The sequence below is a fragment of the Penicillium paradoxum genome (genome assembly GCF_028828445.1).
Source record: "Penicillium paradoxum strain IBT 22861 chromosome Unknown utg000007l_segment0_segment0, whole genome shotgun sequence".
Taxonomy (NCBI): domain Eukaryota; kingdom Fungi; phylum Ascomycota; class Eurotiomycetes; order Eurotiales; family Aspergillaceae; genus Penicillium; species Penicillium paradoxum.
Window position 1 is genome coordinate 5,504,316 of NW_026643185.1, and position 13,641 is coordinate 5,517,956.

At 44.5% G+C, this 13,641-nt stretch overlaps 5 protein-coding genes across 5 annotated transcripts; 2 read left to right on the forward strand and 3 right to left on the reverse strand.

The window, feature by feature from the left end:
- Positions 1-5,405: 5,405 nt before the first annotated feature.
- N7457_009539 (uncharacterized protein) lies at positions 5,406-5,765 on the forward strand (the record flags this gene model as incomplete). Its single annotated transcript, XM_057180582.1, has 2 exons — positions 5,406-5,579; positions 5,646-5,765. The coding sequence occupies 2 exons, from the start codon at positions 5,406-5,408 to the stop codon at positions 5,763-5,765; spliced, it is 294 nt and encodes a 97-aa protein (XP_057028968.1).
- A 1,115-nt stretch (positions 5,766-6,880) lies between these two features.
- N7457_009540 (uncharacterized protein) lies at positions 6,881-7,486 on the reverse strand (the record flags this gene model as incomplete). The annotated part of the gene is made up of 1 exon (XM_057180583.1): positions 6,881-7,486. The coding sequence occupies one exon, from the start codon at positions 7,484-7,486 to the stop codon at positions 6,881-6,883; it is 606 nt and encodes a 201-aa protein (XP_057028969.1).
- Positions 7,487-8,184: 698 nt separating this feature from the next.
- On the forward strand, positions 8,185-9,426 carry N7457_009541 (proteasome core particle subunit alpha 7; the record flags this gene model as incomplete). Its single annotated transcript, XM_057180584.1, has 5 exons — positions 8,185-8,240; positions 8,310-8,375; positions 8,444-8,602; positions 8,715-9,041; positions 9,100-9,426. Exons 1-5 carry the CDS (start codon positions 8,238-8,240, stop codon positions 9,424-9,426), a joined length of 882 nt encoding a protein of 293 aa, XP_057028970.1. The 5' UTR covers positions 8,185-8,237.
- A 176-nt stretch (positions 9,427-9,602) lies between these two features.
- N7457_009542 (lumazine synthase RIB4) lies at positions 9,603-10,311 on the reverse strand (the record flags this gene model as incomplete). The annotated part of the gene is made up of 3 exons (XM_057180585.1): positions 9,603-9,996; positions 10,048-10,213; positions 10,269-10,311. The coding sequence occupies 3 exons, from the start codon at positions 10,309-10,311 to the stop codon at positions 9,603-9,605; spliced, it is 603 nt and encodes a 200-aa protein (XP_057028971.1).
- Positions 10,312-10,685: 374 nt separating this feature from the next.
- On the reverse strand, positions 10,686-13,076 carry gfa1 (glutamine--fructose-6-phosphate transaminase (isomerizing) GFA1; the record flags this gene model as incomplete). The annotated part of the gene is made up of 6 exons (XM_057180586.1): positions 10,686-10,906; positions 10,977-11,138; positions 11,200-12,593; positions 12,664-12,895; positions 12,953-13,023; positions 13,072-13,076. The coding sequence occupies 6 exons, from the start codon at positions 13,074-13,076 to the stop codon at positions 10,686-10,688; spliced, it is 2,085 nt and encodes a 694-aa protein (XP_057028972.1).
- Between the last annotated feature and the right edge of the window lie 565 nt (positions 13,077-13,641).

The following is a 13,641-nucleotide window of genomic DNA, read 5'->3' on the forward strand; positions in this document are numbered from 1 at the left end:
TTAGCGGGTACGGGGGTAGGGATTATCTCTTAAGCTTTAATTAAACTAAGCTATTTAAACTCGATTTTTATAGCGCGGTATTACTAAGGCTAAAGGGGTAAGTTACGTACTTATCGGACTAATTTAGGGTCTTCTATCTATTTAGGGTCTATATTTTTTAGGGTTATTAGTAGAGGTAAGATTAGGAGATCCTTAGATAATAGGGTTAGTCTAGCTTACGTATATAGGATAGTAGTATATTATACTAGATCCTATATACGTTTTTTATCTACCCGAGGTATAGTAGTATAGAAAACCTTATTTTAGATCTTATAATTAAGGTTAGCGAGTTCTTCGGTAGATAGTCTCGGTAGGTCTACTAATAGGACTAATTCGTCACTAGAACTCTTATCGATAAGTCTAAGATCTCCCTTAAAGTCCGAAAAAGGGTGCTTTCTTTAGCGGAAGAAGTTATAGGGGTCTTTTCGGCGGAAGAAATTATAAGGTTTATATTATTTATAGGGTTCTTAGGGTCTATAAGATTCTTAGGGTCTATAAGGTCCCTAGAGTCTAGGAATAGGAACCTAGACTATTTTACTAACTATAGGGTTTCTAGTAGGACTAGGAGATTAGGATTATTATATAAGGTCTAGTTATCTCCTTTATCGAAAATAACGTCTCTCCGAGTTATAATCTCTCCCCTATTTCTATCTACGTTTAGACGCTAGATACGGTATTATATACTATAGTAGCTACTATACCCGACGAGTCTACCTATTTAGGCGCGGGGCTATAAATATCTACTTATTAATATACTAACTATAGTCCTAATCTCTTCGGGGCTTCTTATAACGTAAGCCTTACTACCGGGTATCTATAGGAATAAGATATTAGGTTTTCTACCGAATCGTATTTTATATAGTATCTAGTTTAGGAGACTATCTCTTTTTCTACCGAAATAGATAGTAAGGTTACGGGTTATTATTACTATTTTTATTAGTTCGGGCTATAGTATATCTAGGAGTCTAATATCGTCGAGAATAGCTCTAGTACGTTCTTATACTATTCGTATTATTCTTTCGACTTTATTATTTTACCTATATACGTATAGTACTAAGAAATATAGATAGGTATTAGTATCCTTAGCCTATTTTTATAGGCGGAAGTTATTAAACTCTCCTCCGTAATCTAATTAGAAGGCTCCGATCTTTAGTCTACTAGGCGGTAGTATTTTACTTCTTAGTACTAATAGCGGGGGGAGATCGGGGGTTATAAATATCTTAATTATTATCTCCCTTTTAACGGAATATAGTTTTACTATTTTAATTATAAGGTCTAGGACGAAGTCTTTATAGGAGGTAAACTATATTTCTCCCTATCCGTCGAAGTCGTCGATACTAATTATCTAGTATTAGTAGCTACCTCCCTAATCTCTAGGTATTTTACCCCCGCCCCTTAGATCGAGGTATATAAGATCTCCTATTTTACTAGATCTATATAAAACTAAGGTTCTATAGGGTACGAGCTAGGCCTTTCCGATTTAGTAGTGGCTATAGGGTCTTTTAGGGGTAGGTAGGCCTATAATATTAATACCTTCCGTGATTTTTACCGTTTTCTATAGGGGTTTAATCCCTATATAGTATAGTCTATAGTACTAGGTATCGATATTAACCCTATCCTTTTTAAGCTTAGTAGGTAGCTCGCTAAGGGGAGTCTCGCTAAGAGAAGTCGAGATAGTCTCCGAGGACTATTATTTTAAGCTATTAGACGAGTTTATCTTCTATATCTTTATTACTCTACGGGTAATAAGTATTTCTATCTTTTCTACCTAAGAAAAGGGTCTCTTTTTTAGTAGAAGGGATATTACTTTTTTTAGTAGAATAACGTCTTTTATTAGTTAGCTAGATAAATTTACGGCGTTTTCTAATTTTTACGTGCTTAGGCCCCCTAGCTAAGGGTAGGGGTCTCTTAGGATAACCTTTATATTATTAGCCTAAGAAATTAGGTATCCGTAGGTAGTTTTTTCGGTAGAAATAGGAGTATCGGCCTAAGTTTTTAGGTATCCGACGCCCTTTACTTTCTACGCTATCGTTAAAACTAACGTTTCTAGATCTAGGGTCTAGTATCGGTATATATAGCGAACGTTTAGTATCTAATTTTTACCCTTTTATAATCCTTTTATAAGAATACTACTATCTAGTTTTCGGAAAATAACCTCGTCTCTATATATCGCTATAATCCTATAGTTAGCGAGCCTAGGCTACGAGATAAGGTTACTACGGAGTTTAGGGAGATATATAGTCTTAATAAGAATAAGATCTCTCCCTTATCTAGTCCTATCGTCGACTATAATCTTAATATCTCTAATTATACCTTAGACTAGCTAGTTTATTAGGGCTATTTTAATTATAGTAGTTAGTAGTTTCGTAGTGCCTAGTATAAAATAATCTAGCGAGTTAATTATATATTCGTCGTAGGCTATATTATAGATCTAGTTATTAATCGAGATATTAGTTAAGAAGTTTTATACCTTATAACTATATTTAACCTATATAATTAGGGTTTCTATAGTCCGTTTAGGTACTAAATTAGGGTTTTTTAGCTAGTATTTCTCGGCGGGGTACCCCTTCTTTTTATAGAAGGTATATACTAATCCTAGAGGTCCTTATCGTATATAGGGTCCTTATAGTTTTATAGGTTTATTAGTTTCCGTAGATAAGGTCCTTATAGCTACCTTTTTACTAGCGGTAAGGTTATCTTCTTCTTTTTATAGTTCGCTATATAGGCGATCGAAGAGGTATTAGTCTAGCTAGTTAGTTAACCTACTAACTATTTTATTATAGTTAAGCTTCTATAGGTACTATTCTAGGCTATCGAGGCACGCTATAAGTTCTATATATTTTTCGAGTTCGTCTATTTCTTATAGCTTAATTAGTAGACTCTTAATCAGGGGATATATAATAGTTTTATTAATCTATATAGTCTTAAATACCTCGATTAGGGTTCCGATATTATAGACGCGGGATATATATAGTACTTTTATTATAATAGCGCCTTATTCGGCGGTAAAAGTATCCTTTATATTATATTAATTTTATAATTCCTACTAGATACGCTCGGGTTCTAGAGGGCTTAGCGGTATAATATTTTTCGCTAAGTCTAGGTATATAGTATTTAGGATAGTAAGCTAGGCTACTCCCTTCTATATATTTAGTGTATAGTACTTCTCGTACGAAGGGGGTAATAATCCTACCTTACCGTCGATAACTTATTCGAGAAGGTTTTAGTTTAGTACTTACTATATATTAGCGGCCTAGGTACGGTAATTATTTAATCCTATAAGTTTTAGTCCTTTATATTCTTCTTTTCTTTTAAATATTTTCCCGAGGTCCTTAGTGAAACTAAGGTATCGAAGGGCGTTTTCTTCCTCTTCTCGGGTATTATTCTTTAGGGTAGCGTAGCGGTTACGTAGCGAGAATATAGAGCTATCTCGATTAAATCGGTTTAGGTTATTAATCTATATTAATAGGACTTATATATTAGTCTTAATAGACTCGGAGACTTTAGTAGGGGGTCTACCCGCTATAAGCTACCTAGTTAGTCCTTAGGGCTACTAGGTATAGAGATACTCGGTCGACTTAAGTTCTTTAGCTAGTTAATCCGCGGGGTTTAGACGTTATAGGCTCTAGCCGGGGTCTATATTTCTAGTGCTAGCGGGAGCTATAGGACTATTATTTCCTCCTTTGTTATCGCTACCCTCGCCTAAGGCGCTACTATAGTTATTATCGGACCCTAATTCGTCTAGTCGGTCGGCGTTAGAGTCGGAGGGTTCGTAGGGTATATAGGGTACACTAGATACACTAGATACCCCCCTATCTCGCTAGGACCGTCGGGTAATAGGGGTTATAATAAAATTAATAAAAAAATAGGTAGATCTACGAGAGATCGAGAGGTATAGGTATAAAATAAGAGGTGAGATATATATAAGAAGAAGAGAGAGATCCTAGGGTAAGGACCTATATATATAGGTCTAGGCAAAGATTAGATGAAAAGGTGTATAGGGGTAAGTAAATATTTGCTAGCAAATATAGTAAATAGACTATACTGCGTAATTTAGGTATTCCGGCTATTAGAGATAGCCGGGCTTATAACCTATTAAAGATATAGAGGTATGATATAGTATATAGGGTTTCAATAATGGGTTTAAATGATACTAGGAATAGGATCTCTTATGGAAGTATTGAATTATCTAAAGATCTAGATAATATCTGCCTTTTCCTGCTATTTATGCCCCTTTGTGTGCCGAGGATCGGAGTCCTCAATTTAGCCCCCAAAGGTGGGCTTTTCGGCAGAAAAGACAAAAAGGGCGTAGCGTTGATAATCCTGCGGATAAGAGAATCCTGCCTCAGGCATGGTTCTCAACAGATTTGCGGTTATATAAATGTATATCTCATAGATGTACACATCTACCTCTATATATGTACCATGTAAGAGATTTAAGAATTCAGACTACCTAATCTCAAACTTGGCTCGCTATTTGCATTATTGTTTTCGGATCATAGCCCCCCACGGAATAAATTGTTATAGATCCTCTATATGGATCTGAGGTCCTCGGTGCGATTTCGATGTCTTTAAACCTCGAAAGCCACGGCCACGGACCGGTCAACCTACCACTGTCGGATGGGCCAGACTCCGATTAATTCATGAGGGGCAGGCTCTTTGTTTGCAAATGTCACAACATATTGCTATGGGCTGGGCATTGAGATTTTGGTTGATCATCAGAATTGCCTGGTACCTTGCTGTAGATTGAAGCTGATTGCATCAAGATTGTCCCATGATGTCTAGAGACTTTATAATTCTTAGAATGTAGTGGGTATTAAGATGTTCCCTAGCGCCCTGATTACGCAGGTTCCCTTTATGCAGACCGAGTCCTTTAATAATTGTTTGTGAGCTTGGAGGCTATAAAGCCCCCAGCGTTCTCAGAGATAAAAGAATAAGAGCCTGCTCTCTCTCTCTCTTCCCTAATAGCTTCAAGAGTAGGTTAGGAATCCTCCATCACTGAAAATTTTTACGACATATCCTCATAACGAGTCAGAAGCATCTGGCAGTGCTCATCTACTTATTCCGAATCAGAAAGTCAAGCAGTGCTCTACCTAGATGTATATATGTTTGTGACAATCGTGCGGGTTACTCGCATTCTACTCGCATTTATCTCTCGGTTGTCTCTCATTTCTGGAATTCTCAAGCTGAAGCACTCGGAGAACGCTGGTTATGACTCGCTTGCCTTGTTATTCCTCGTTTCAGTGGGCCCAAAACGAGTCACTTGCTCACGACTCATTTATCTTCTCTTCAACAACCATCGACTACTCCCTTCCAATTTCCGTTCCATATTCAACAGATCACCTTACAAGAATACCACTTTTGCAATGCATCTCCTCACTATCGTCTTCGCTTTTCTGGCTGCTGCCACTGCCAGTGTCGCAGTTCTCGAGGAGCGAGATGTCTACAGGCCAAACAGCAGTGACCGAGGACGCACTGACAGTTCTTACAACCCTAGCAATGAAGGCCACGGGTTCTGCACTTGTGATCGGACCGGTGTTGTATGTAATACCTGTACCTACGCAAATATCGAGCTATTTTTTTACTAAGGGACATTCAATGAATAGTTCGGTGTCTCAGTGGTCGTTAGACAGATGTCATCTGTTAGACTTCTTGCTCATGCCATAGTTCTTAGCTTCATCCAACTCAGCATCATGCACCTTGATGTCTCCCTTCGTGACCTCTAACAGTACCTCATACAGCACTCTACAATTCACAATCTATTTTCAATTGGGATGGCTCCCGTGAATCTATTGGAGGTATTAGGTGCTAGCACTATTGGTCCCAAAGGGAGTCGATTAAACAGTGATATGCTGTCGAATCATATGAGCTAATTAAATCAAAGTCACTAGTGTTCGATGTATGTACCCTCTTCTTCAATAGCGCCTGCAGCTGAGGTCACCAGCCCCGGGAAAACTAATGCTAGCGATTCTTCTGGATCTTTCCCTGTCAGATTCAACCTTATGACTGTGTATACAATATACGTTGACATACAATATTGCTCGGAATGGCTCTTGGTACTTCGTTATTATCCCCACGTACCGGGCGATGAAGGCTAATAGTATTCACTTGCCATGTGCGGACAGACGGTGACCTTTTGCAGAAGACCTTGAAAGATTGAGAATGACGACTATAAGTATGGGTGAGACCAGGGGAAAGAAACAGAATCAGTCACCTCTAAAATCTCAACCTCTGAGTTGAAATCTCCATCCCAAGGTCCAGCTGTCAATTTTGCATTTCTTATTTGGCCTGTATTCATATAGGTATGTGATAGTGCGTCTCAATAGGTACATTGTGTCGTATTACCTGTAGATAAAGAACTTCTATAAGTTTGAATACATCTGGGAGATTGGTAGCATGACAGCAGAATATATCTCATTACCTGTATCATTGATATCTAGTGATAGATAATTGTCGAGACTAGAAGAGAGCTAGATAGCTCATTGATTTTGAGAAAGTCCTTCATTTCTATCAAGGTCATTCCTCATTTGCCAAGGGTTCGATGAATTGGCTGAGTATTATATGTAGGTAATGTGTGTTGTGGATTCATAGCATGTTGAGAATCCCGTTTGACCAAAAGGTCTAACCCTGTACGGAGTATGTATGCCTATAATATGACATGCTACTCTTTTGTGAAATACTAATCGTACTTGCACTTTGCTATGATGGATGTACCTGGTGATGTCTCGTACTTGAATCTCTCATTTCTGTTCTTTGTTTGTCCATCCATTATGGCGTTGTGAGCACTGAGAAGATGAATGAATATGCATAGGGATTTGATCCAATAGTTCTATGTCCGAAACTAGTAGCGGTATACACCGCAGCTGGGGTAATAACGTCTCGTTTCTTCAAATGCACCGTATTGTGACTCCATAGGTCCAGCTTTCGTCAACTCCCACCATTGCTGACCTTGGTACACCGGGTCTTTCGAGCCAGCGTAGGCTTCCCCGGTGGTGGGCTCTTTGGGGAGATGGGAAGCTTGAGTGGGGACAGATTCGTAACCAGATACCATATATGGTTCAGCATAGACATTTCCATCTCCATTGTCCTCCTCCATAGCAGAATCGTGCATAGCAGAGTCATGAGACTGGCTGGCTTCGGTCCCAAACTGCGAATAGAGCTGCCACGTTTGGATCAGTCGTTCCCTTTGTTCTGCGTCGGCGTGTTCAAACAGACCGAGCTGCTCTGGGGTAAGGGTTTCTGGGTCAAGACCGTGGAATCTCAAGACATCAAGGCTTGAAGGCTGGTTTGTGTTTTGGGCGATGTTGTGAGCCGAGTGGTGGTAATGTTGGGTAATGCTGTGTGCGATCTCTGGCGCTTGAGATGGGATGATCTCTTTACTCGGAGCAGGTTGAAAATGTGTCATATTCATTTGCCTATCAAACAAAGCTGCGAGTTCGTCTTGCATTTTCGAGTCACTTTCACCTGCAGACAGACCACACTATATATGTTTCCTCCTGGTCAGGTTCTTTGATATGACAAGACAAGGACGAGTAGAAACTACCTGTTTACAGTGGGGATTTTCGATAAAGGCAGCGAGTGCGTTGGAGATATCGGAGGTATGGCCGCAATGCGGGCACTGATGTAAGATCGAGGAAGACATGGAGGGGTCAATTTCGTCAGTTTCCGTATAGTTCAAGATCGGATGAGCCTGATACGTCGAAACTCGATTCAAATGGTTGGTCCCAACAGAAGAACTAGGTATAAAAGAGAACTTGAAGATACATTTTGTGCTTTTGAAGTCAGGGGGGCAAAGATGCCCAAATACTTGATTGGGCTGCAGTGCGCCCACCTTTGAAAATGTTCGACTGCATGAGATGTCCTTGTTATACCCAATAGGACAAGGTACCCAAGGAGTACCCGCTGATCTGGCGGTGGGGACATACAAGATTAGGTACCGCTCAGGTATCGGGGCATCATGTGACCCAGAGCTCTCCAAGGCAACCCCGTGACGCGACAGCGTCACTGCTTAGTGCCTAGGAACCTCCGTTATCATCCCCAGAGCTTCCAACCTCACCCTACCTATCCAAAGTCTACCTCCGAACCGGCCATTTTCCTCCTTTACCCGTCAATTATTTAGACCGTCTCTTTCGCTCGCCTGGCCTGCCCACGGTGACTGTTGTTCTTGAACCTCACCGAATCGCATTCTCACCAAAATCATGGTCAGTCAGCTTCCGATCTACACAATGTGACTTATTGAATTCCATCAAGCTAATATTGTGACTTTTCAGACGTCAATCGGCACAGGCTACGATCTCTCCAACTCGGTGTTCTCGCCAGACGGCCGGAATTTCCAGGTAGGATCCAACCGAGCTCATGAAAGAGCTCCAGAACCCAGCTTCACGCCGCTGACCCTACTATCTAGGTCGAATATGCCGTCAAGGCAGTTGAGAACGGAGGCACCGCCGTCGGCATCAGATGCAAGGATGGTGTAGTGTTGGCAGTGGAGAAGATCATCACGAGCAAGCTTCTAAAGCCCGGTGCCAACAAGAGAATCGCGTCAGTCGACCGCCATGTCGGAATTGTGAGATACCCCTCCAGGCCCATATTATTCCCCTCGATCCATCAGATTTGTCGACATGATACCAAATATGCGAAGTAACTCGTTACTAATCTGGCCTTTTTGCACTGTATAGGTATCTGCTGGACTTGTTCCCGATGGCCGTCACTTCGTTTCCAGAGCCAGAGATGAAGCTTCCTCGTGGAGAAGCACATACAAAGGACCCATTCCTACCAACGCGCTCGCCAATCGGTTGGGTAGCTACGTGCAGGCGTACACCCTCTACTCCAGCGTACGGCCATTCGGTGTAACTGCTATTGTCGGCGGGTGGGATAGCGAGGCGGAGCTTCCAGTTGATGGACAGGTTGGCACCGGACCCAAGTCTGGTTCCGGTGGAAAGGTCGAGGGTGCCAAGGCCGGTGGACCTGGTCTATACATGATTGAGCCCAGTGGACTGTATTGGGTATGTTGCGACATGTATCCACATGGTCGATTAAATGCGCTGACAACTATCTTTTTAGGGATACTACGGTGCTGCTACCGGCAAAGGACGACAGGCCGCCAAAGCCGAATTGGAGAAACTAGACCTCAGCTCGGGCAACCTGTCTTTGGCAGATGGTGTTAAGGAAGCCGCCCGCATTATCTACGTCGCTCACGAAGACAGCAAGGATAAGGACTTTGAGCTCGAGATGACGTGGATCAGCTCAGTCGATGGGCCGACCAAGGGCCGTCACGAGGAGGTGCCCAAGGAGCTCCTCGAAGAGGCAGAGAAAGCAGCAAAGCGAGCTCTGGAAGGTGACGACGAAGAAGAGGAAGACAAGGCCCAAGGCGAACAGATGGAAGAGTGAACATGTAATAGATTATGCTCCTAAAGAATTATGGTTCTGTGAAGACAATTCCCTTTTTTACTCCAAAACAAATGTACCAGATCCAAATTATTTGGTTCCCAAAGCCAAAACTCTGATATATAAGAGGGTCCAATCGTAGCCCCCAATACAATAGACATATCCTACCGCAAACCAAATCAGAGGATCTTGCCCTCAGCCCAATCCCTCCTCTTCAAACCCAACTCGACAGCCGCACTTCCCCAATCCTCACCATGGTTGTGCATACCACTATCTGTAAGTCCAGCCCTCTCCAATCCCTGCTCCTCAGTCAAAACAGTCAACAATCCAAAGATAACCGGAACGCCCGAATCAAGCTGAACGCGCATCAACCCATGGCTAACAGCATCCGCGATATATTCAAAGTGCATAGTCGCGCCCTTGATCAGCACACCAATAGCAATGATCGCATCAAAAGGCTTCTTGTTCGAAGCAGTCGTCTGCGACAGATCAGTCGTGGACGATGACAGCAGGTCAGTTGCGCTGATGCCCTCGCCGGAGGAGGTAGCCTGGATCTGGGAGGCGGCGTAGAGGCTGTGCATATTGTTAGAGGGGAACGATGGTGGATAGGGTGTTTGCGCTCACCGTTGCACTGCGAGAGGCAGCTCGTAGCTGCCGGGGACGGTCTGGACTGTGATGTTGTCCTCTGTCACGCCGGCGGCGAGGAGGTTCTTCTTGGCGCCTGCGACGAGTTGGTCGATGATGACGGTGTTCCATCGGGCGTGCACAATCGCTACGCGAAGTCCAGAGCCTGGTGGAGTTGCGTTAGCTGGGATTTGTCTCCAGTGAGCGTGTTGGGCTCTTACCATCGAGGGTCTGGGCAGCGCCGGGGCCTTTGATAGTAGTCATTTTTGATGGGGAGGATTAGTCCTAGGAGGATAGGAGATTTTATTTGGGGGTTTGGAGAATTGAGCTTAGCAAAAGTGTTTTTGAATTAGAAGAGCTCGAGGGGCGAAAACATCGGTCCCGCATTTGGCGGGGGAAGGCGGAATGTCATCACCGAACACGGCAATTGAGCGCCGAGGCATCTGGGGACGGATTCCGTTCGTTTCGGTACGATCTACAACTACTTGGCTTTTTACAGATTCAGGAGTGAAAACTCCAAAAAAAAAAGAAAGGGTAAGAAGAAACAAAACGAGATACCATTTTCTCGGAGCTGAAACACCTAAAGATAAAAAGATGACCGGATCATAAGAATCGTCTAAGCCCTAAAAAGAAAACATTTACTCGACCGTGACAGACTTAGCCAGGTTGCGAGGGAAATCAACGTTCAGTCCCTCGGCAACAGCAAGCCAGTAAGAGATCAGCTGCAAGGGAATGACATTGAGCAGACCCTGGAGGCAGTCCACGGTCTTGGGCACATCGATCTTCTCGGTCTGTGCGGAGGAGAACTCGGGGTCATCGGGGTTGCAGATGACAATGGGGCGGCCACCACGAGCAATGACTATGAAGGGAAAAACGTTAGCTGCAAGAACAGACGGAAAAAAAAAGGTTCTCTAAATGCATAGACTCACCTTGCTGGTAGGCGTTCAGGGACTTGGTGAACAGGTTGTCGCGGGTGAGAATCATGATGATGGGAAGGTTCTCATCCACCAGGGCAAGAACACCGTGCTTCAGCTCGCCAGACATGACAGCCTCGCAGTGAAGGTATGAAATTTCCTTGATTTTCAAGGCACCTGAGTTTCGCTGTTAGCACAAAGACCTTAATACTCTAGGTTTCAATGATTCGTTACTTACCCTCGAGGGCGGTGGGGAACTGGGCACCACGGCCCAACAGGAGCAAGCTCTTCTGGTCCTTGAAGAACTTAGCACACAGCTCCTTGATCGGATCATTGAGCTTCAAGATCTGCTTGAACTGCTCAGAAATCTGACCAAGACCCTCCATGATCTCCTCGCGTCTCTTCTGCTTAGAGGCGCGATCTTCACTCAGAGACAAGGCAAACATGACCATGGCCACAAACTGAGAGGTGTATGCCTTGGTGGAGGCAACACCGATCTCGGGACCGGCGTTAATGTGCACACCACAGTGGGTGAGGAGGGAGATGGAAGATCCGACAACGTTGACACAACCAACGGTCAGGGCGCCCCGTTCCAGACAGTAGCGAAGAGCCATCAGAGAATCCGCGGTCTCGCCAGACTGAGAAACGAACACACAGGTATCGTCACGGAAGACTGGGGCCTGTCGGTCAAGGAAGTCGGAAGCGAGCTCGACAGCGATAGGGATCTCAGTGAGCTCTTCGAAGATACCACGCACAGCCATGCAGGAGTGGTAACTGGTACCGCAGGCAATAAAGATGATTCGTCGGCAGCGACGAATAGTCGAGATGTACTGACGAAGACCACCAAGGGTGACCTTCTTGTTAGCCACATCCAGACGACCTCTCATGGTGTTGACCACAGACTCGGGCTGCTCGAAGATCTCCTTCTGCATGAAGTGATCGAACTTGCCCTTCATGATCTCCTGCAACTCAAGTTCAATGGTCTGGATGGCACGGACGTTGGAGGTGCCATCGTCCTTGGTCAGACGGTGAATGTTGAGCTGACCCTCGTGGATGTGAGCGATATCATCATCCTCCAGGTAAAGAACCTTCTTGGTGTGCTCGACAATAGCAGATGGGTCAGAAGAAAGGAAGAACTCGGCGGGTTGGGGGATGCCGTCGTCAGAGAGGAATGCACGGGACTGAGAGCGGTGCAACAGAGACTTGTCAGGAGGTGCAAGGAGGCTTGTGGCAGACTTCTTGGCAGCCACATTCTGGGAGGCCTGCTCCGCGGAAAGGACACCATCTTCGGAATATTCAACATCCACGAAATCCACCTTCATCTTCTTGGAGGTCTTCACGCCGATGACCAGAGGAGAACCCTTACGGGCTGCAATAACCTCATGGGGGTAGTGAACCGACTTCATCAGCAAACCGAAGGCACCCTCGAGCTCTTTGATAACGGCCTTGGCCAGAACCGTGAATTCAATATCGGGGTGCTGGTCGTAGAGGTACTTGGCCAGCTTGGCAATGCACTCGGTATCGGTCTCGGTCTCGAAGCGGAAGCCCTTGGTCTCCAACAGAGCCTTCAATTCCTTATAATTGGTGATAATACCATTGTGAACGACGGAGAATTCCCAAGTGGGATCGGAGCTATCCAGATCGATTCCATCAGCCCAACTCTCCCTGATTCAGGGATCAAGTTTTCAGTCTCGGGACATACCGGTGGGGGTGGCAGTTCTGGCGGGAAGGGGTACCGTGAGTAGCCCAGCGGGTGTGAGAGATACCGGCGTGAGACTCAAAGGTCTTGGTCATGTCATATGAGCTTGACTCGATGAGTTCCTTCAACTTGGCCACCTTGCCAACTTCCTTGAATGCGCAAACTTCATTCTTCTTGTTGCCATCCACGGCCATACCAGCCGAGTCGTAACCACGGTACTCCAATCGGGAGAGGCCTAGGAAAAAGACGGTGAGCAAGACGGGCTTTGGAAGTATTCACATGAGCATCTCACCATTAAGCAGGGTATCAATGATGAACTTGCGGTCCTTCTCCACGAGATAGTTGATGTAGCCGAAGATTCCACTATTAGACGGTGAGTAGATTGATCCTCGAAGGACTGAAATCACTTACCACATGATGGGCAAAAAAAGTAAGGGTGCAGGGAAAAAAACAAGGGTATTGAGAGGGTAAAGATTAAGGAGTAAAAGGACGAAGCAGAGAGGGGGAAAAGATAAAGAGCGGCAAGAATGGTACAGAGGTTTCGTATTTATAGAGGGGGGGCAACAGACAGGGAAGGGGAGGGGCGATTATTATTAGCTCTTTCACTTTGTGCAGCTCTCCTCCAATGAGGCGGGCTGAGTGCTCGGGCCAATTTGGTTCCTAGGGGAATCGATGTCTCACTTGGTCAGACAGATCAGCTTGATCCTTTTTCTTCTCTAGTCTACTATGAGATCAATGCCATGAGAAATAGTGGTGAAATAGTGGAATAGTGGAATGATAGTGGGTTATTGGGGGATATTTATTTGGCTTCTCAATTGGGCTTGGCACGCTCCCTGGGTACCTGGCGTTGACCAGGGCCAGGAACACGGCACAATGCCATTCAACACCTGGTACGAAACCCTTTCTGCTCTCTGCCCTGCTCTGGGGAATGTCCACCACGAGGCGAAAACAAGAATGAGGCGGAGTTCCCCCCCCAAAAAA